Below are 23161 nucleotides of genomic sequence, written 5' to 3'. Positions count from 1 at the left end.
GGATGCTCCAGGGGCTCTTTCTCCCCGTGCCAGATCCCCACACGTGTGAGTTTGATGTGGGGCTCAGAACTCTCACTCTTGTAGGTGAGTCTCTGTGAGCCAGTTAGTTTTCAGTCTGTGGAGCTTCCCACCCGGGAGGTATGGGGTTGTTTATATCGTGAAATCACCCCTTCTACCTCTGGATGTGGCCTCCTCTTTGTCTTCTGGAGTAGGATAGCTTTTTTAAGGTTTCTGGTCTATTTGGTTGAAGATTGCTCAGCCTTTAGTTGTGAATTTTGTTATTTTTAGGAGAGAAGTTGATCTCCAGTCCTTCTGTTCTGCCATCTTAATCCCATCTATCCCTTCAGTTCCCCAAGTACGATTAAATGTCATGAATTCTGTGATGCTTTTTTTCCCCCCACAGTTTAACTTATCTGAAAACAGGATGGGTTTTAAGTTGACAGACAAGAAAATAGATTCTGTTAAGTCACTTGCTCCAAAATTACGGTAAATAAAAATTACAGGAGTTCCCGTCGTGGCGCAGTGGTTAACGAACCCGACTAGGAACCATGAGGTTGCGGGTTCAGTCCCTGCCCTTGCTCAGTGGGTTAACGATCCGGCGTTGCCGTGAGCTGTGGTGTAGGTTGCAGATGCGGCTCGGATCCCGAGTTGCTGTGGCTCTGGCGTAGGCCGGTGGCTACAGCTCCGATTCAACCCCTAGCCTGGGAACCTCCATATGCCACGGGAGCGGCCCAAGAAAGAGCAACAACAACAACAACAACAACAACAACAACAACAAAAATTACAACTGGGAATTCTAAATTGTCTACAGATTTCCTTTGCCCACTTGTCAGAGTGTTATTTTTTTGTTTGTTTTTTTAAAAATATGTTATACATTAAGCATATTTTCTGTCATTTATAAGTTGTTTTAGAAATTTTTTCATAATTTAAAAAAAATTTAATTTTATTGTATAGTTGATTTACAGTGTTGTATTAGTAGTTTCTGGTGTACAGTAAAGTAGAAATATTGGTTCACAATTAATTTATTTTGGAGTTCCCGTCGTGGCGCAGTGGTTAACGAATCTGACTAGGAACCTTGAGGTTGCAGGTTCAATCCCTGGCCTTGCTCAGTGGGTTAAGGATCCGGTGTTGCCGTGAGCTGGGGTGTGGGTCCAGACGCAGCTCGGATCCCGAGTTAATGTGGCTGTGGTGTAGGCCGGCAATTGCAGCTCTGATTAGACCCCTAGCCTGGGAACCTCCATATGCTGCAGGAGTGGCCTTAGAAAAGGCAAAAGGACAAAAACAAAAAAAACCCAAAACACAAGTAATTATTTTGTATGTGTGTTTAGCTTCTGAGTTGTCAAAAACAGTTTTCTTCCTTTTGTGTCATGATGTAATGTCTTCCCTGCTATAAAAAATAGGAAAGTAGTCACTCATATTTTGATAAAGTATTTCTGTCTTGTCTAAACAGTTTAATCTTTAAGTTATCTGTTATGAGGTATAACCAGAGAATGTTGGCTGTAAAATTCCTAATTTGGGGTGGAATCTTACTTAGTTTTCTGGGACTTTGGAGTAAAAAAATGGCATAGTATTTATTGTATGTGAAGTTCAGGTTTTTCTTTTCCTGGATGTCCCTGAATGTAACTCTTCCTTCCTAATTTGGTCCAGTTGCTTTTCAAGGATTCTTTTTTGGTCTTTTGTCTTTTTAGGGCCACACCTGCGTCATATAGAGGTTCCCAGGCTAGGGGTCGAATCAGAGCTACAGCTGCTAGCCTAGGCCACAGCCACAGCAATGCGGGATCCGAGCCGTGTCTGCGACCCACACCACAGCTCTCGGCAATGCCGGATCCCCAACCCACTGAGCGAAGCCAGGGGGAGTTGAACCCGCAACCTCATGGTTCCTAGTCGGATTCGTTTCTGCTGCGTCACAATGGGAACTCCTCTTTTTTGTCTTGAAGAAATACTCTTTCTATTCTGGATTAATTTGCTTTTTTCCTTTTTCTTTGACTTTTTTTTCCCTTGATTCTGTGAGAACTTACTGACTTTGTCTTCCTGTTTCCAATCTGGCCAGAACCTTCCTATGGTTCTCAGAAGAGGACCACATCCTATCAGTTCTCAGCACATTTTGGTGAGGAAAGGAGCTCTATCTCACCTTTGCCCTTCAACCCTTGACTGTCCATTTCTCCTTCTCCTCAGAGTGGTCATTGTCCTCTCTCTGTTGTTTTTTTTTTTTGCCCCGCCCCATGGCATATGGAGCTCCCAAGTCAGGGATCAGATCCCAGCCACTGGGTCTTTAAACCACTGTGCCAGGCCAGAGATCAAATCCGAGTCTCAGAGCTCCTGGACACTTCTCATCCTGTTGTGCCATAGGGAGCTCCTGTCCTTTGTATTAATCAAATACTTTGGGTTGCTTAAAAGGATAGTGTCTTAGCCCTTTTCTACCATTTACTAGCTTTTTGACCATGGGCTTCCTTATACCTTCTTCTGTATGATGTACTCTGTTGGGTTTGGGGAGTATGCTGGTAATGGAAATTCACCTGAATGTGCACTTCCTCTGGCAGCCGGGAAGTCCCCTGACTCCTACCTCCTCATCTCCCCAACATCCAATGAAGTGCCAAATCCCACTGCTTCTGTCCCTTTGCTGCTTCTTGATCTCTTGCCCTGCAACCTCACTCACTGTCTGTGTGCCAAATCAGACCGTTGTGGGAGTGGATAGTGTGTTGACCTGGTTGGACTTTCCAGCTCTATTTTATTCCTCCAAAATAAAAATAGTCCAATCATGTCACTTCCTTTATTCAGTGAATCCTTGTTACTTTCAGAATAAAGCTCCAGCACTTTCACATTCATTGCTTATTTATACTCAAATTCATTGCACATTCTACGTTTACTAGAGCACCCACCCTGATATTGGAGTAAAGTTGTGAGTAAGGATGATGCGTTAGTCTGGGCAGAGATGACCTTCATCCAGGGCCTTTCTGTCCTGGTGTCTTTGGGCTTCTCCAACATCACTCCTGTCCACTCCTTTCCCAGGACCCCTCACCCGTCACCCCAGTTAACTGTCAGCTCTTCAGACACACAGGATGCAGTTAGTCTCCCTCTTTACCTCCAGCTTGTCTCCTCCGCTCTACTTGGAATGCTGCGTGGTCTGTTTTTGTTTGTTGGCGTTCTGTTCCTTTTCTGGGCTCCATTAATTTCCTACATGTTACCTGAAATTTTCTGCATTCCTCTCTACCTGAGTCACTGTTAACGTCATTTCTTGTAGCAGGTTTCTCTTTGCTTGTAGTTGGAGCTAATTTATCCTGCTTAAAATTCCTGATCAGCGAGAACTTTACATGTTTCATGAGCTGACGCTTATTTTCATCCTCATTGCTCTGCTCCCACTCTCACTGGACTCAAAAGAGAAACTGAGACTTTTTGTTTTTGTATCGAGAGTGCGTGATGCTCTCTTTGCCTCCATTGCACAGGAGACACAGAGCGGCGCTTATTCCTCACCACCCCCTTCTCTGGGTTCTCTGAAGCCTACATCACTTTCCTGATTATGCCTGCTGACCCTGAGTAACCACATTTTTCCATCCTGCTCCTATCATAGTTCTTACCTCACTATATTGAAACTGTCTTTTAGGAACTGCTTTCATTAAATATTGAATAGTAGAAAATGTTTATGGTATGATGAATGACTAAATGCACATATTTAAGAAGTAGAATATTACTTATTGTTTAAAAAATAAAAGACACGTGTGCCATGAATCATCCCAATCCAGTTCTGCTTCTCAGAGGTAACTATTATTCTGAATTTTGTTTTTTTCTTTCCCTTGCTTTTCTTTACAGTTTTAATCATATGTGTTTATTGTCATTTTAAAATTTGATTATAAGGCGTTCTCGTTGTGGCGCAGCCATGAATCCAACTAGTATCCATGAGGATGCTGGTTGGATCCTTGGCCTTACTCAGCGTGTTGATTCAGCTTTGCTGTGAGCTGTGATGTAGGTCATAGACGTGGCTCAGATCCTGCGTTGCTGTGGCTGCAGCATAGGCTGGCAGCTGTGGCCCCAATTCGACCACAAGCTGGGAACTTTCATGTGTCGTGGGTACGACTCTAAGAAGCAAAAAATAAAAAATAAGTAAAATTTAATATAAAGGCATACTGTTTGGACTCTTGTGAAGCTTCATTTTTGGTCTTTTAATTCATATTCATAAGATTTCATTCACATTGTGAATGTATCCTGCCAATAGCCATTCACTGTGTAATTTTTTAAAATTTATATTATAAACATTATTCCTCTGAATATCCTTGAACTTGTCTGTTGGTATCCTGTGCAAGGATTTCTCTAGGATTTTAACTAGAAATGGAATTGTTGGATCGTATGGTCTATGCATCTTCAGTCTTACTAGACACTGCCCAGTTGTTCCCGTGTTTATACCCAGTTGTAAATTCTGTTACTTCGGGAATTCCCATTGTGGCTCAGTGGTAATGAACCCAACTAATATCCATGATGATGCGGGTTTGATCCCTGGCCTCACTCAGAGGGTTGGGGGATCTGGTGTTGCCATGAGCTATGGTGTAGGTCACAGTCGCAACTTGGATCTGGTATTGCTTTTGCTGTGGCTGTGGTGTAGGTTGGCAGCTGCAGCTCCAATTTGACCTCTAGACTGGGGACTTCCATATCCTCACAAATACTTGATACTGTCAGACTAGACTTAAACTTTTACCAATTTGCTGAATGTGAATCGCTGTATTATTCTGAATTTATTATTTGTTTTTCTTTTTAGGGCTGCACTTGCATTATATGGAAGTTCCTGGTCTAGGGTTTGAATTGGAGTTGCAGCCACTGGCCTACGCCACAGCCACAGCATCATCAAATCTGAGTGGCATCTGTGACCTATGCCAGAGCTTGTGGCAAGGTGAATACTTAATCCACCGAGTAAGGCCAGGGATTGAATCCTCAACCTCTTGGATATTATTTGGGTTCTTAACCTGCTGAGCCCCAACAGGAACTCCTTATTCTGAATTTATTTATTTATTTTTAAGCTGCAAGGATTTTATTTTATGATTTTTATTTTTTCCATTATAGTTGCTTTACATTGTTCTGTCAATTTCTATTGTACAGCAGAGAGACCCAGTCGTGCATATATATACATAGTCTTTTTTTGTTGTTGTTGTTGTCTTTTTAGGGCTGTACCCACGGCCTATGGAGGTTCCTAGGCTAGTGGTCTAATCAGAGCTATAGCTGCCGGCTTGTGCCACAGCCATAGCAACGCCCGATCTGAGCCTCGTCTGCAGCCTACACCACAGCTCACGGCAATACTGGATCCTTAACCCACTGAGCAAGGCCAGGGATCCAACTGCAACCTCATGGTTCCTTGTTTCCCCTGTATCACAATGGGAACTCTCATCCTTATGCTCTTGCTGAATAGTATAGGGAACTAGATGTTCCAGTTGGTCAAACAGCTTACATTGTTGACAGTTATTTTTCTTTGTTTTTTTAACCCATAAAACAGTTTTATTATTTTATATATTAAATATTAGCTTAGGTTATCTGCACATTTGCCATTTTAAAGAATGGCGCCATTCACCGTTCTTATGTCTCAAACCTTCTATCTGGGTATACTTTAAGTAAAAGTACATATTTTAATGGACATTTGTAAATCAGACTGTTGTTCTTTTATAAACAGTCTCTTTAATATCAAATTGCTTTTTAACATACTCTTTGTTTTTAATTCTCTGCAGTCTCGATATAATTGGGATTTTGTTTTATTTATTCTGCTTTGGGACTCATTTGGCTTCTGAATAATGCTTTGTTTTTCCAGTTGTATTTCTTAGCTGTTACGTCTTCAGTTACTACTTTTCTTCTCAGTTTTTCTTTTCTTTTTCTTCCAGAATTCTAGTTAGATACCTGTTAACCCTTCTTGCTTTATCTTCTTAACCTCTTATGCTTTCCTACATTGTCTTTCTTTTTTTTTTTTTTAAGTCTGCACTTGCAGCATATGGAAGTTCCCAGGCTAGGGGTTAAATGGGAGCTGCAGCTGCCAGCCTGCACCACAACCAATGCATTGCAGAATCCATGTCACATCCTCATGGATGCTAGTCGGGTTCTTAACCTGCTGAGTCACAATGGAAACTCCTTTTTTTTTAATTAAAAAAAAATTTTTATAGCCAAACCTGCAGCATATGGAAGTTCCCGGGACAGGGATTGAATCCAAGCCGCAGCTGCTACAATGCTGGATCCTTTAACTCACTGCACTGGGCTGGGGATCGAACCTGCACCTCTCGGTGTGGGTGTGTGGTATTTCCTTTTCAGATTCTTTTCCCTTAGATTATTACAAAATACTGACTGTAGTTCCCTTTGCAGTAAGTAGATCCTCTTGGTTATCTATTTCATACATACTAGTGTATATGTTAATCCCAAACTCCTAATTTATCCCTCCCCCGTTCCTTTCCCCTTTGATAACTGTAAGTTGTTTTCTCTGTCTCTGGGTCTGTTTCTGTTTTGTAAGTAAGTTCATTTGTATCTTTTTTTTTTCTGATTTCTCATATAAACAATGTCATGATACTTGTTTTTGGCTTAACTTCACTTAGCGTGCTAATCTGTAGGTTCATTCATGTTGATGCAAATGGCACGACTTCATTTTTTATGGCTAATATTCCAATATATAGATATACCATGCCTTCTTTATCTTTTCATCTGTTGATGGGCACTTAGGTTGCTTCCGTGTCTTTTTTTTTTTTTTTTTCCTTTTTCTTTTTCGGGCCGCACTCATGGCATGTGGAAGTTCCCAGCTAGGAGTTGAACTGGAGCTACAGCCGCAGGTTTATGCCATAGCTACAGCAACGTGGGATCTGAGTTATGTCTGTGACCTACACCACAGCTCATGGCAATGCCAGATCCTTAACACTTTGAGCAGGGCCAGGGATCGAACCCGCATCCTCACGGTTCCTAGTTGGGTTTGTTAACCACTGAGCCAGGAAGGGAACTCCCTTCATGTCTTGACTATTGTAAATAATGCTGCTATGAACATTGAAGTGCATGTTTATATTTTTTGGGTTTTGTTGTTTTTTTCATTTTTGGCCACTCCATGTCATATGGAGTTCCCAGGCCAGGGATCAGATCCGAGCCACAGTTTTGACCTAAGATGCAGCTTCGGCAATGGCAGATCCTTAACCCCCTGTGCTGGGCTGGGGATCAAACCTGTGTCCCAGCACTATCAAGATACCGCCAATCCCATTGTGCCACAGCAGGAACTTCAAAGTGCATTTTTTTTTTTTTTTTTTTTTTTTTGGTCTTTTTGTCTTTTGGCCTTTTCTAGGGCTGCTTCCTGCGGCATATGGAGGTTCCCAGGCTAGGGGTCTAATCGGAGCTGTAGCTGCCAGCCTACACCAGAGCCACAGCAACGCAGGATCATTAACCCACTGAGCAAGGCCAGGGATGGAACCCGCAACCTCATCATTCCTAGTCGGATTCGTTAACCACTGTGCCACGATGGGAACTCCTGTTTATCCTTTCTAAATGTAATAGTTTGCATCTACTAACCCTCAACTCCCAGTCCATCACTCTCCCTCCCCCCTCCTCCTTGGCAACCACAAATCAGTTTTCTATGTCTGAGTCTGTTTCTGGTTTATAGATAGGTTCATTTGTGCCATATTTTAGATTCCACAGATAATTGATATCATGGTATTTGTCTTTCTCTTTCTGACTTAGTATGATAGTCTCTAGTTGCATCCATGTTGCTGTGAATGGCATTATTTCATTCTTTTTTATGGCTGAATAGTATTCCTTTATATATATATGTCCCAAATCTTAATCTGTTCATCTGTCAACAGACACTTAGGTTGCTTCTTTGTCTTGTCTATTGTAAATAGTGCTGCTATGAAAATACAGGTGCATGTTTCTTTCTAATTTTAATTTCCTCAGAAAACTAAAAATAGAGCTACCATTTGATCCAGCAATCCCACTCCTGGGCATCTATCCTGAGAAAACCATGACTCAAAAAGACACAGGTACTCCAACGTTCATTGCAGCACTATTTTCAATAGCCAAGACATGGAAACAACCTAAATGTCCACTGACAGGAGTGGATCAAGAAGATGTGGTACATATACATGATGGAATATTACTCAGCCATTAAAAGGAATGAAATACCAGCATTCTTAGCAACATGGATGAACCTAGAAATTATCATGCCAAGTGAAGTCAGCCATACAATGAGGCACCAACATCAAATTCTTTCACTGACATGTGGAATCTGAAAAAAGGACAGAATGAACTTCTTTGCAGAGCAGATACTGACTCACAGGTTTGAAAAACTTATGGTCTCCAAAGGAGACAGTTTGGGTGGTGGGGGGAGGTGCTGGGGTTGTGGGTTGGAAATCCTATAAAATTGGATTGTGATGATCATTGTACAACTATAAATGTAATAAACTCATTGAGTAATAATAATAAAAAAACCATGTGCTGTGATCATCCTTGTTTCCACACTGACCCATCTATGTTGAAAGGTCCAGCTCAGCCTGTTTTCCCAGCAGTTTTCTCCTGCTGAATTGCTTTCTCCGTTTTCTTTTATCCTATTGTAAAGACTTATCCCATTAACCTCTGTGTATTTTTATCTGTGGTTTCAGGACTTGAAGTTCAAAGATGTGGCCATTTACTTTTCTCAAAAAGAGTGGGAATGCTTGCACTTTGCTCAGAAGGATTTGTACCGAGAGGTGATGTTTGAGAATTATAACAACCTGATTGCACTGGGTGAGTTTGTCAGCCCTCCAAAATTCAGAATTGGCCTTCTGGAATTGTTATGTTTATCATTATAAAATTCTTGTGAGTGCTTCCCAAGTGCTTGGCTGAATTGATGGTTCTTGCTTACCAAAGAATGCTTGTCTCTTGTGAAAGTTAAAAATTGGTTGCTTTTTCAGTTATCTTTTTCACCCTTCTGACCTTCACTTTTTTTTTTTTTTTTTTTTTGGGCCACACTCTAGCATGTGAAAGTTCCCAGGCCAGGGATCAAACCTTTCCCACAGCAGTGATAACACTGGATCCTTAACCCTCTGAGCCCCCATGGAACTCCACTTTCTCCTCTTTCTTGATAATCATGGACTGATTTTAATTCTGGGACATCCACAACATACATAACTTAGTTCTTTTATTTTTATTTATTTATTTTTTTTCCTCAAGCAGGATTTTCTAACTCTAAGCCAGATGTGATCTCCTTATTGGAGCAGGGGAAGGAGCCTTGGCTGGTTAGGAGCAAGGAGATAAAGAATGGTGTCCAGGTGAGTAATGGTGACTCAGATGGGGAAGGCCATGGCAGGAGGTCACCCAGCTGGCTTGTGAGAAGGCGGGCAGCACTTCTGAGATATTGGTAGGAAAGCCTCCAGAAAAAGCCTGAGATCAAGAAAAGAAAGTAAGGATATTTTAGCATGAGCCTCCTAATTTTTATTCCATTTACTACTTTCTTGCTACCCTTTTTCATATCAGACCCCTCTGATTTCAAGGAAGTACTTTCCTCTTCCCATGAGACAGCCATTTTCTCTACGCCTTGGGTCCAGTTTTGTCCTTTTTTTTTTTCTACAATATACAGAAGTTCCTGGGCCAGGGATCAAACCCAAGCCTCAGCATTAACTAGAACCACAGCAGTGACAACACCAGATCCTTAACCCATTGAGCCACCAGGGAGCTCCTGTCTTGACATTTTTAAACAGCTCTATTGAGATATAATTGGAATATCATAAAATGCATTTATTTAAAGTACAAATAGTTCCCATTATGGCTTAGTGGTAACAAACCTGATTAGGATCCATGAGGATGTGGGTTTGATCCCTGGGCCTGCCCAGTGGGTTAAGGATCCGGCATTGAGGTGAGCTGTGGTGTAGGTTACAGACATGGCTCGGATCCCACATTGCTGTGGCTGTGGTGTAAGCCAGCAGCTGCAGTCCAATTGGACTGCTAGCCTGGGAACTTCCATATGCCACAGGTGCAGCCCTAAAAAGAAAAAAAAGTTCACAGTTCATTGGTTTTTAGTATATTCAGAGTTTTTGCAGTCATGGCAACAACTTAATTTTAAAATATTTTCTTCACCCCCAATGAAATCCCATACCCATTATCAGTCACTTTCTATATACAACCCTAGGCAACCACTAATCTACTATCTATAGAGTTGGTGATTCTAGATATTTCATATTAATGAAATCACACAGTCGTCTTTTTTGACTGGCTTCTTTCAATTATCAGTGTTTTCAAGGTTTATATGTGTTGTAGCATTTGCTAGTACTTCATTCATTTATATTGCAAAAAAATATTCCGTGTTATGAATATACCACATTTTGTTTATCCATTCATCAGTTGATGGACATTTGGATTGTTTTCCACTTTTAGACTGTTACGAATAATCCTTGCCTCCTTTTCCTAGTTTGTTGAATATTTTTTTTAATCATGAAAGGATTTTAGAATACTTTTGCTAACTGTTTTTTCTACATATGTTGAGATAAGTGGCATATTGCATTGATAACAGTTTTGGATATTAAGCCAGCTTTGCACTGACCAGGTAAATCACATTTGGTCATGATGTATATATCCCCTTCTATCTGTGAATTTAGTTTGATTATTTTTGTTTTTTGTATCTATATTAAATAAGGGATATAGGCATAGTTTTCTTGTGATGCCTTTTTTCCAGGTTTTGGTATCAGTACGAGTGGCCTCAAAATTAATTGGGAAATATTCCTTCCTTTTCCTTTTTTTTTTCTGAAGTGTTTGTGAAGGATTTGCATCAAGTTTTCTTTAAGTGTTTAGTAGAATGCAGCAGTTAAGCCAGCTGGTCCCGGGCTTTTCTTTGTGGGAAGGCTTTTAAATTACTATTCAGTCTATTTGTTATAAGTCTATTCAGATGTTCTTTTTCCTCTTGAATCAGTTTTGGTGTCATGTCTTTCTAGGAAGTAGTCTATTTCATGTAAGTTATCGAATTCATTGTATACAGTTGTTCACTGTATGTACCCTTGTAATCCCTTTTATTTCATACTAGTACCCTCTGATTCCTGGTACTAGTATGAGTCTTTTTTTTTTTCCTCTTGGTCAGTCCAGCTAAAGGCTATTATTTCCTTCCTTCTGGTATCTTTGGGCTTAGTTTGCTCTTATCTAGTTCTTTAAGGTGTAGATTTGAGATCTTTGTTTTTAACGTAGGCATTTTAAGCTGTACCTTTCTCTTTAAGACCTGTTTGAGTTTCGGTATGTCGAGTTTTCATTTCATTCAAACTCAGCAGGATTCTCTTATATCTCTTTGTAATTTCTTCTTTGACTCATTGGTTATCTAAGAGTATGTTTTTTCTCTTTCCTTGTTGATCTTCTGGCAAGTTGACCTACCCATTATTCAAAGTAGAAGCATCAAAGTCCTCAGTTTGTTCAAGTGCCTGTTTTCCCCTTTAATACAGTCAGTTTTTGCTTCGATGTATTTTTGGGCTCTGTTATTAGGTACATAATATTTATAAATTATACAGTTTCCTAGTGGATTGACTGTATTATATGATAACTATACCTTTATGCAATTATAAACATCCTTTGTCTCTAGTTATCTTTTTTGTTTTAAAGTCTATTTTGTCTGATAATAGTATAGTTATTGAAGTTCACTTTTGATTATTTCTTTGCATGGTATATTTTTTTCCCATCCTTTTCTTTCAGCCTTTGTGTGTCCTTGAATATAGTGTGTCTTACAGATAGCATATACCTCAATAATGGTTTTGTTTTTTGGTTTTTGTTTTTGTTTTTTTTTGTCTTTTTGCCTTTTTCTAGGGCCACACCTGCAGCATATGGAGGTTCCCAGGCTAGGGGTCGAATCGGAGCTGTAGCCACCGGCCCACACCAGGGCCACAGCAATGCGAGATCCGAGCCGTGTCTGCAACCTACACCACAGCTCATGCAATGCCGGATCCTTAACCCACTGAGCAAGGCCAGGGATCGAACCCGAAACCTCATGGTTCCTAGTTGGATTCGTTAACCACTGAGCCACGATGGGAACTCCTCGATCATGGTTTTTTTAATATATATACTGCCTATTTCTGCCAATTTGTTTGGAATATTTAATATGTTTACAATTAATATAATTACTAAGATAGGATTTACATCTGGGATTGTAGTACTTGTTCTCTCCATGTGTTTTGTTTTGTATTTCTTTTCATTTATTCTTCATCTGTAAACTATCATTTGTTAAATATGCTCTAGCATCCCATTTCAGTTTTCTTTATTGTAGTTAATTTACAATGTTATGCTAATTTCAGGTGTATAGCAAAGTGCTTCAGTTATACATATACATATTCTTTTTCAGATTCTTAATCCATTATAGGTTATTACAAGATATTGATTATAGTTCCCTGTGCTCTACAGTAGGACCTTGTTGTTTACCTGTTTTCTATATAGTATAGTGCGTATGTTAATCACAAACTCCTAATTTATCCCACACCATCTATGCCCTTTGGTAACCATAAGTTTGCTTTCTATGTCTGTGAGTCATTTGTTTTGTAGATAAGTACATTTGTGTCATATTTTTGATTCCACCTCTAAGTGATATCATGTGGTATTTGTCTTTCTCTAACTTTGCTTAGTATGATAATCTCTAGGTCCATCCATGTTGTTGCAAATGGCATTATTTCATTCTTTTTATGGCTGAGTAGTAATGCATTGTATATGTGTACACCACATCTTTATTCCTCTGTTGTTGGACATTTAGGTTTCTTCCATTTCCTGGCTATTGTAAATAATGCTGCTATGAACAGGGTGCATGTGTCTTTTTAAATTACTGTTTTGGCTGTATAGATGCCCAGGAGTGGGATTGCTGGATCATATGGTAGTTATATATTTAGTTTTTGAAGGAACCCCATACTGTTCTCCATAGTGACTGTACCAATTTACATTCCTACCAACAGTGTAGAAGGGATCCCTTTTCTCCACATCCTCTCCAGCATTTGTTATTTCTATACTTATTAATGATAGCCATTCTGACCAGTGTAGGGTAAATACCTCATTGTAGTTTTTAACTTACATTTCTCTTAATAATTAGTGAGGTTGAGCATCTTTTCCTGCGCCTATTGGCCATCTGTATATCTTCTTTGGAGAAATATCTATTCAAGTCTTCTGCCCATTTTTCGTGTAGTATGGCCATTTTAATGATGTTAATTCTTCTAATCCAGGAGCATGGAATATCTTTCCATTTCTTTGAGGCCTCTTTTATTTCCTTGATTAATGTTTTACAGTTCTCAGCTTATAAGTCTTTATTCTCCTTTGGCAGATTTATTTCTAGGTATTTAACCTAGTTCTACTTATATATAGAATATAAAAGGTACTGTTTTTTATATTCCTTTTCTAATATTCCATTGTTATGCAAAAATGCAAATGATTTCAAAATGTTACTCTTGTATCCTGCTTTTTTGCTGAATTCGTTGATCAGTTTGAGTAGTTTTTGTGTGGAATCCCTAGGGTTTTTTAAATACAGTATCATGTCATTTGCATATAGTGACAATTTCACTTCTCTTCCAATTTGGATACGTTTTATTTATTTTTTTGTCTAATTGCTATGGCTAGGACTTCCAATACTATGTTGAATAAAAGTATTGGCTTGATCCAGAATTTAGTGGGAAGGCTTTCAGCTTTTCTCCATTGAGTATTATATCTTCTGCCCATTCTTTGATTGGGTTTTTTGTTGTTGTTATTGAGTAGGATTATGTAATATTTTTATTGTTGTGTAAAACTCTCAATATTCTAGGCATATGTACAGATTTCCTCTAATGGTGGTGGCTTGCTTATGCATTACTGCCATATGCATGGGAAGTGATGTAAGGAGAACATATTGAAGCTGGGAGGGATCAGAGACAGGAAGACACCTCTATCACATGTTAAATAATTGAAAGCATGGAGTGATCCTGGGCATATATCCAGACAAAACTAATTCAAAAAGATATATGCACTGCTTTGTTAATAGCAGCACTATTTACAGTAGCCAAGACATGGAAACAACCTAAATGTCCATCAACAGAGGAATGGATAAAAAAAGATGTGGTGCACATATACAATGGAATACTATTCCACCATAAAAAGAATGAAATGATGCCATTTGCAGCAATGTGGATGCAACTAAAGATTATCATACTAGGTGAAGTCAGAAAGACACATTGTACGATATCACATATATAGAGTCTAAAATGTGACACAAACCTCTCTACGAAAGGTAGACAAAGAGAACAGACTTGTGGTTGCAGGGGAGGGGGTGAGAGGTTGGGTTAGCAGGTGTAAGCTTTATATACATGGAGGGATTGAACAACAAGGTCCTTCTGTATATTAGCTATATTCAGTGTTCTATGATAAATTGTAATAGAAAAGAATATAAAAAGTATATGTTTAATTGAATCATTTTACTGTACAGCAGAAGTTATAAATCATTTATACTTCAATTTTTTGAAAAACCATGGGGTGGTAACTTTGAATTTCAAGTCCCTCTCCTAATCTCTTTATCTTTAGCATATTTCTTTTTTTTTTTTTTTTGGTGCCACACCTGTGGCATATGGAAGTTCCCAGGCTAGGGGTCGAATCAGAGCTACAGTTGCCAGCCTACGCCACAGCCACAGCAACACATGATCCGAGCCGCGTCTGCAACCTACACCACAGCTCACGGCAACACCGGATCCTTAACCTATTGAGCAAGGCCAGAGATCAAACCCGCAACCTCATGGTTCGTAGTTGGATTCATTTCCACTGCACCATAATGGGAACTCCTTTTTATTTGTTTGTTTCATATTTTTCTTTATTTCTATCTGAATACTCTTTTTTTTTTTTTTTTTTTTTTTGTCTTTTGTCGTTGTTGTTGCTGCCATTTCTTGGGCCGATCCTGCGGCATATGGAGGTTCCCAGGCTAGGGGTTGAATCGGAGCTGTAGCCACCAGCCTACGCCACAGCCACAGCAACGCGGGATCCGAGCCGCGTCTGCAACCTACACCACAGCCCACGGCAACGCCGGATCGTTAACCCACTGAGCAAGGGCAGGGACCGAACCCGCAACCTCATGGTTCCTAGTCGGATTCATTAACCACTGCGCCACGACGGGAACTCCTATCTGAATACTCTTAATCAAAGTTCCTATCGTGGCTCAGCAGTAATGAACCTGACTAGCATCCATGAGGATGCAGGTTTGATCCCTGGCCTTGCTCAGTGGGTTAAGGATCCGGTGTTGCTGTGAGCTGTGGTGTAGGTTTCAGTCATGGCTTGGACCCTGAGTTGCTGTGGCTGTGGTGTAGGCCAACAGCTATACAGCTGTAGATCCAATTCAACCCCTAGCCTGGGATCTTCCATATGCCCCGGGTGTGGCCCTAAAAAAAAAAAAAAAAAAAAAAGAGAGAGAGAGAGAATACACTTAATCTAAGCTATTAATTAGGGTATTCCATTTCCATCTGAATACCTTCATTTGTTCCCTCATTTTTTTTTTTTAACATTAATTGAAATAAATCCATCTGCTATGGATTAGTTATATATTATGGCAAGTAAAATATTATGTTAATTCTAAGCAGTTTGGGGAGAAATTATACCAGTAGATAAACTGATGAACAAATACGTAATTCTGGAATTGAGAAAAAGACTGAGGGCAAAGAACAGGATACATGACAGAAAATTAAGGTGTGCAGCATGAAAGAAGTTGGCCATGCAGAGATCCTGGGACAGAAAGCATTCATGGATGATGAAACAGTTCCAAAAGGGTCCAAGACAAATTAATTGGCATGATAGGGAGTCTCATGGAGGCCAGTTAGTGGGCTCATGGTGAGTGAAGGTGAAAGCGCCTCAAAATGAAGATGAGTACGGAACCAGGGGCTACATACTGCAGAGTTTGGAGTTTGGTAAGGAATTTTGAATTATAAATGCAGGGGGAGTTCCCACTGTGGCACAGGTTAATGATCTGGCATTGCCACAGCTCTGATGAAGGTCACAGCTGTGGCTTGGATTCGATCCCTGCTCTGGAAACTTTCATTTGCCACAGTGCAGCTAAAAAAAGAAAAAAATGAGCAGGTGGGGGGAAGGCCCTCTAAACATTGAAGTCCCACATTTTGAGCTGCCTCAGTGGACTTTGGGAGATACATCAGAATAGTGTTTTATTAATCTTGGTGAGGGATGACTTTGGATAAGGTGAGAAATTGTCAAAACTTGGATATATTTGAGGCTAGAAATGAGGACTTGCTGTTAGACATAATGTCCTACTCCATTAGGTTTTCATTTAGTTGACTGTTTCCTTGACATAGAATTTTTAACAAGTTCCCCAGCTGATTCTGATCACACCAGAGATGAAGAATCACTTCCTTCATAGGCTCCCCTCATTTTCTCTATTCTTATTCTCCCATTCTCCCTTCCTCACTTTTTTCCAAATTGCAATGCAGTGTTAAGAGCTGTCTAGGGAGTTCCCCAGTGGCTCAGCAGGTTAAGGGTTTGGCATTGTCATTACTGTGGCTCTCTACTGCTCTGATATGGGCTCGATCCTTGGCCCAGGAATTTCTGCATGCCACCAGTGTGGCTAAAAAGAAAAAAAAAAAAGGAGTTCCCATCGTGGCTCAGTGGTTAATGAACCTGACTAGCATCCATGAGAATGTGGGTTCGATCCCTGGCCTCGCTTAGCAGGTTAAGGATCTGCCGTTGCTGTGAGCTGTGGCATAGGCTGGCAGCTACAACTCCAATTGGACCCTGGGCTTGGGAACCTGCCTATGCCACAAGTGTGCCCCCCCTCAAAAAAAAACCCCCCAAAAATTACTTTTTTTTTCCTTTCTTTTTTGACTATTTATGTTACTTTTTTTTTTTCAGGGGGGAAGTGGGGAAATCCTTAACCTGCTTAGGCACACAGGAATTCCAATTATTCACTATTTTTAGTTTGTCATTTTTACCTTAGAACTTTCTTTTCTCCTGCAACATGAAAATACCCACTGTTTTCTTTCTTGCTTCTTTCACTGTTTTCTTTCTTTCTTACAGATTGGGAGTCCAGAAGAGAAACCAAGACTTTTTCTCAAAAGGAAGACAATTATGAAATTCAGACATTGCAACCAGAGATAACAAAAAGACTTACAAGCTCTAACCTTGAGTGCACTAGGATCAGAAATAGAGAAATCAGATGCCTCTTGGAGAGACTACCAGAGGAACGTTTCAGACAAGCCATAATAACCTCCAGAGAAAGGTCCACTTCCGTTCAGCACACAGATCATAGAGCACCTCAGACAGTTCATACTGGAGCAAAACCCTCTGAATCCAAGGAAAGTAAAGAAACTTTCAGGTACCAATCACACTACAGACAACATGAAGGAAATCCTAATAAGGAAAAAGACTCTAAATGCAGAGAATGTGGGAAAGCTTTTAATAACAGGTCAGATTTGATTAAGCATCAAAGAGTCCATGAAAGCAAAAATAGTAACAAGAAATTTCTTCATGACTCTGAAGTTACCAAATCTCAGAGCAGTAATACTCCTGAGAAACCTCATAAATGTAAGGAATGTGGGAAAGCCTTTCATTCTAGCTCACAACTTGGTAAACATCAAAAGATTCATATGGGTGAGAAACCCTATAAGTGTACGGAGTGTGGGAAGGCCTTTCCATCTACCTCACAACTTAATTTACATCAGAGAATTCATACCAATGAGAAATACTATGAATGCAAGGAATGTGGGAAAGCCTTTACCCGTCCCTCACACCTTTTTCGACATCAGAGAATCCATACTGGTGAGAAACCCCATAAATGTAAGGAATGTGGGAAAGCTTTCCGTTATGACACACAACTGAGTCTTCATCAAATAATTCATACTGGTGAACGACGCTATGAATGTAGAGATTGTGGCAAGGTATATAGTTGTGCCTCGCAGCTTAGTCTACATCAGAGAATTCATACTGGTGAGAAACCTCATAAATGTAAGGAGTGTGGGAAAGCTTTTATCTCCGATTCACATCTTGTTCGACACATGAGTGTTCATACTGGTGAGAAACCCTACAAATGTAAGCAGTGTGGGAAGTCCTTCCGTCGTGGCTCAGAACTTACCCGACATCAGAGAGCTCACACTGGTGAGAAGCCCTATAAATGTCAGGAATGTGAAATGGCCTTTACTTGTAGCACAGAACTTATCCGACATCAGAAAGTTCACACTGGTGAGAGACCCCATAAATGTACAGAATGTGGAAAGGCTTTTATTCGAAGGTCAGAACTTACTCATCACCAGAGAAGTCATAGTGGCGAAAAACCATATCAGTGTAAGGAATGTGGGAAGGCCTTTGGTCGTGGCTCAGAACTTAGTCGACACCAGAAAATTCATACTGGTGAGAAACCCTATGAATGTGCACAATGTGGGAAGGCCTTTATTCGTGGCTCACACCTTAGTCAACATCAAAGAATTCATACAGGGCAAAGGAGTGAATGAAGACGTGCGAAGGCTCAGAATTTGACACCTGGAAATTCATAATAGTAAACCACAAAATCACAAAAACCCCTGTGATTGTAAGGAATGTTAGAACGTATTTAAGAATAACAACTTAGTATCAGAGTTCATGCTGTGGATTTGAGGCCTTTAAGGGCCAGAATTTGACATTTGTTACTGATGAAAAAGTTCATAAAGGTTAGGAATTGGGAGGGGTATATTTACGTTTCAGAATTTATTCTATACCAGAGTTCAATTGGTAAAAAAGTGGAAGTCCATGACTGTAGGGAAAGTGGGAAGGCTTAGTTAGGAAGGCAGTGAATATGTTAGAGACCATCATTCTAACTTTTCTCAACATCAAATGGAGTCCTTATGGGAAATTAGAGGAGTCATAATATATACCTTATGTATATAATACATATATGTGAGACACCAGTTTGCTTTGGCTAACAAGTTACTCATCCGATAGCTCATAGTAGAGAAAAGCTACACTGTTAAAAATGTAGATTCTTCTGCTCCACTCAATTCTTGTTAAATATTGGCCAGCTCGTTCTCTAAAATTAACTTGAACTGAATCAGAGTGGGGAAGGATTTGACCAGTATTTAGTGGTAACTTGCCTTCACCATTATCACTTCTTATAGGGCCAATCACTTAACTGAGTTTTCTTATTTATAAATTAGTAGTATTAGCCTCATATTTTTTAGGAGCATTTTATACATTATATCCCTTAGAATAGTGTCTGGCTCATATTGAAAGTTAAGAGCTGCCTTATTCTTACTTTATTTTAATAATTGTATTAGGGATCATATGAGAGGAAGGCCTTATATGTGCAATGACTATATAAACATCTTACATCATCTTTCTTTGTGGAATGTTAGGTAATGCTTTCTGGAGAAAACTAAAAACTGAAGCTTTCATTCATAGGTTGCCTCTCTGCCCCATCAGGGGATTCATAATGTGAAGAATTCTAATGAATAAAAGTGGATTTCTTAGACGTCAAAGAGAAGATTTAGATGATTTTTTTAAAAATTCGCAAAAAAAAACCACCACACATCCCACAATCTGACCTCTCTACTAGAGAATTAGAAAACGAAGCCTTAACCAAAATCCATTTCTTCACAAGAACTTTAAGAGATACCTGTATAATTTTTATATTAAAAAGAAAGTCAAGGCAAATGATCATTAGGAATGAATGACAAAGAGACAACTTCATGTTAAAATTTGTAGGATGAAACCAAAGCTATACTTTCAATATGTGTAGAAAACAGGGAGAATTAGAAGCCAGGATTCATCCTCCCCTCATTGTACTTGGTGCACTGCCTGTTCCTTGTAGGTTCCCAGTAAACATTTGGTGATCAGTGAAATTAGTGAATTGAATCAGCATCCAACTTGAGTATGTTAAGATGCAAAGCCCCCAAAAACAAAGACACGTTCAACTTTTTTGAAATGAAAAAGATTGTACCCTAAAAAGAAAAAATTCAAGCATCATAAAGGAAAAAGGATATATAACTACAAAACTGAAAGAGATTTCAAGAAATACCGCAGTATTGTGGCTGACACTGTTGGTTGCCGATCTGTGGTGTTAACCATTCTCCCTTGGCCAGGGTTGCCAGCTGCCAACCTAAGTCTAAAGGCCTGATGCTTGTCTTGCTAACTGCTTTGCATCTGGGTCTATGTATAAGAGTCCTGGCTACAGAAGATATCAGCAGACGTCTGCAAGTGAACTTCAGTTAAATTTTCTATGCTAACAAAATAGGAGGAAATGGTCTCCCTCTATACAGGATGCAAGTCTGTATGTCTGTACAAGATCTGGAATTGTGGCCATTATGCAGCCAGGGATGAGAAGGCGAGTTTGGCACAGGTGATAGACTGGAATGACCTGTGTCCTTGACATTGCTGAGCTGATGAAATAATTCAGAACTGCCCTGTGCCGGGACTTGTGTGAAATAAGGAATTCTATGCATATCTGTTGTAAGTTTAAATACAACATGAGCCCTGGAAAAATATATTTTCATATATAATATATATACACATTTATTCAATTTTAATTTAGAAGATGAGAAAATGTTTACATTCAGCTTTTTATAGTATATGAAATTGTGGAAAAAGCATTATCAAGTATTTTCTTAAACGTGTGTGTGTATATATATACACACAACTTTGATTTGTTAAGATGGAAGAAGTGTGTTATATTCCACGTTTTACAGTGTATGTTTTATATTCAGTTTTTTAGAGTATGTCTGATCCAGGACAAGTAGTATTTTCCTGAATATAGTAATAACCAAGACAAAACTGAGTAAGGAGCTACACCATATAATTCCTCTGGTACTAGAGTATCTTAGAATATTTTCTAAATATCTCTCTAGTTATTTTTTCTCTCTAAATCTCTCTCTAGTATATTAAGTCTTTAAGATACAAAGAATATCAGCTATGAGGGTAGCATAGCCCCTATGTCAGATTGGGAAAAGGGCAGCAGCCAAATGAAGTCAGATATAAAAATAATCTATTGTGGAGTTCCCGTCGTGGCGCAGTGGTTAACGAATCCGACTAGGAACCATGAGGTTGCGGGTTCGGTCCCTGCCCTTGCTCAGTGGGTTAACGATCCGGCGTTGCCCTGAGCTGTGGTGTAGGTTGCAGACGCGGCTCGGATCCCGCGTTGCTGTGGCTCTGGCGTAGGCCGGTGGCTACAGCTCCGATTCAACCCCTAGCCTGGGAACCTCCATATGCCACGGGAGCGGCCCAAGAAATAGCAACAACAACAACAAAAAAGACAAAAGACCAAAAAAATAAATAAATAAATAAAAATAAAAATAATCTATTGTGCCTGTGGTATAATGAATATTCCAATTAAAATAGTCAAATCTAGCAGCCTATTAAAACCATTTTTTTTATCCAGAATAAATGGTTCATGACCTGACCTGTCAGATTATAAAGAAATGTTTAGTTTGCACATTGAAAAATAGACATGAAAATAACTGAGCCACTGAAAGTAGTAAACTGTTACAGTATATGCATATGCAACTAACGTGGGGTCCCTGCAGTTGCCCACGTAATCGCACCATGTAAACATGGTCTGTAGACAGTCATGACATTTGGAATAATCACAATCCAGTGGATTCCACCTTTGCCCCGTACTTTAGGGGGGAAAATACATATATACATACATTACCAAGTTTTCTACACTGGTTTATTTCATAAGTCTGTTCTTAAAAGTTGTACATACTCTTCCAAGAGGAGAACATATACCCTTTAGAAGAATTGAAAAATATAAAAAGCCAGGCAAAATTAGATGTCTTCTTTTCATTACAATTTCTAACATTTGAGTTATAAGAGATTATTCTGATGTCTTGCCCTATATACCTATCTCTACTTTTAAAACTTGAAAGTTCTATTCCAAATTTATATAACTTGTTTTACCAAAAACAAGTTATACTGCAAAGGTTTAAACAGGGCAAAAACAAAAAACTATCTATTTCCTGAAGTACCAACATAAAAAGCCTTTCATTCTGGAGTTCCCTTTGTGGCAGAGCGGAAACAAATTCGACTAGGAACGTGATGCTGCAGGTTCGATCCCTGGCCTCGCTCAGTGGGTTAAGGATCTGGCGTTACCGTGAGCTATGGTGTAGGTCGCAGACACGGCTCAGATCCTGCGGTGCTGTGGCTGCAGTGTAGGCCAGCAGCTGTAGCTCCGATTTGACTCTTTGACCCCTAGCCTGGGAACCTCCATGTGCCACAGGTGTGGCCCTAAAGAAACACACACACACACAAAAACCCCACTTTTCATCCTTTTTTCTATACCCTCATACCCACATCTCAGGTTTGTTTTGGTGATGGGGTTCCTGGCTGGGAGGGGTGTAGTTTGAAGACGGTTGTACTACCGCGTTGACATTCAGCCTCCTTTTCCCCCTTGGTAACATACCATGCACTTCCTTCCATTTGAAACTTAACAGATGTAACTTTAGCTTTAAATACGCATGTAATAAAGACAAACCATAATATATGCTGCCTGTTCTATCAATGAAAATCCAGGCTTGTTATTTTTACTAATGATTGTATACTTACTGCGCATGTATTGTTTCTTTTTGGAGTTTTTATTTCTGTAAAGTGGGTGGATTCCTATCAGTTGGATTCCTTGCCTGACAACATAGTATGTGTAGATAATGCCTTATTTTTTTCTGAAACTCACCACTAACCTCTACAGGAATTTTTGTCCATTTACAACCTAACTTCAACCAGGACTGAAGTTAAATTTTGTTAAATTGGATGAAGAAAAAAGTGCCTCACTGCCAGGGTGAGGTTGAGCCTCTACTATGCCTAAGACTCATTTGAATTTTATTTCTGTGAATTGCTTGTTTTTATCTCCCCCCCCCCCCCATGGCATGTGGAAGTTCCTGGGCCAGGGATCAAACCTGTTCTACAGCAGCGACCCAAGCTGCTTTGGTGACAACACCAGGTCCTTAACCTTCTGAGCCACAAGGGAACTCTTCCCTTTTTATGACAAAAAGTCACACTTTTGTTAAGGGCCAGAACGTAAATATTTTAGGCTTTGTGGTCATACAGTCTTTGTAATATGTAAACAGGTAATACATGAACCAGCAGTTCTCAGCCAAAGGTAATTTTGCCTTCCCTACCCGCAACCTCAGGAGACATTTGGCCAAGTCCAGGGACATTTTTGGTTATCACCATGAAGGGGAGTGCTGCTGGCATCTGGGGTGCTACTAAACATCTTACCCATCCCACCTCCCTCTCCCAACTGAATTAATCTGGTCAAGAAAGTCAGTAG

At 39.8% G+C, this 23161-nt stretch overlaps 1 protein-coding gene across 1 annotated transcript in view; it reads left to right on the top strand.

The window, feature by feature from the left end:
• LOC102159768 (zinc finger protein 568-like) overlaps positions 1-22379 on the top strand; it is a 33246-nt gene extending 10867 nt beyond the window's left edge. The window contains 4 exon segments of the mRNA XM_021097156.1: positions 8592-8715; positions 9145-9219; positions 9222-9239; positions 16951-22379. Of these exon segments, the coding sequence (XP_020952815.1) occupies positions 8592-8715; positions 9145-9219; positions 9222-9239; positions 16951-18380 (1647 nt within the window). The 3' untranslated portion in view covers positions 18381-22379.

Source organism: Sus scrofa, chromosome 6 (assembly GCF_000003025.6).
Source record: "Sus scrofa isolate TJ Tabasco breed Duroc chromosome 6, Sscrofa11.1, whole genome shotgun sequence".
NCBI classification, from domain to species: Eukaryota; Metazoa; Chordata; class Mammalia; order Artiodactyla; family Suidae; genus Sus; species Sus scrofa.
This window is presented reverse-complemented; position numbering and strand designations above follow the sequence as displayed.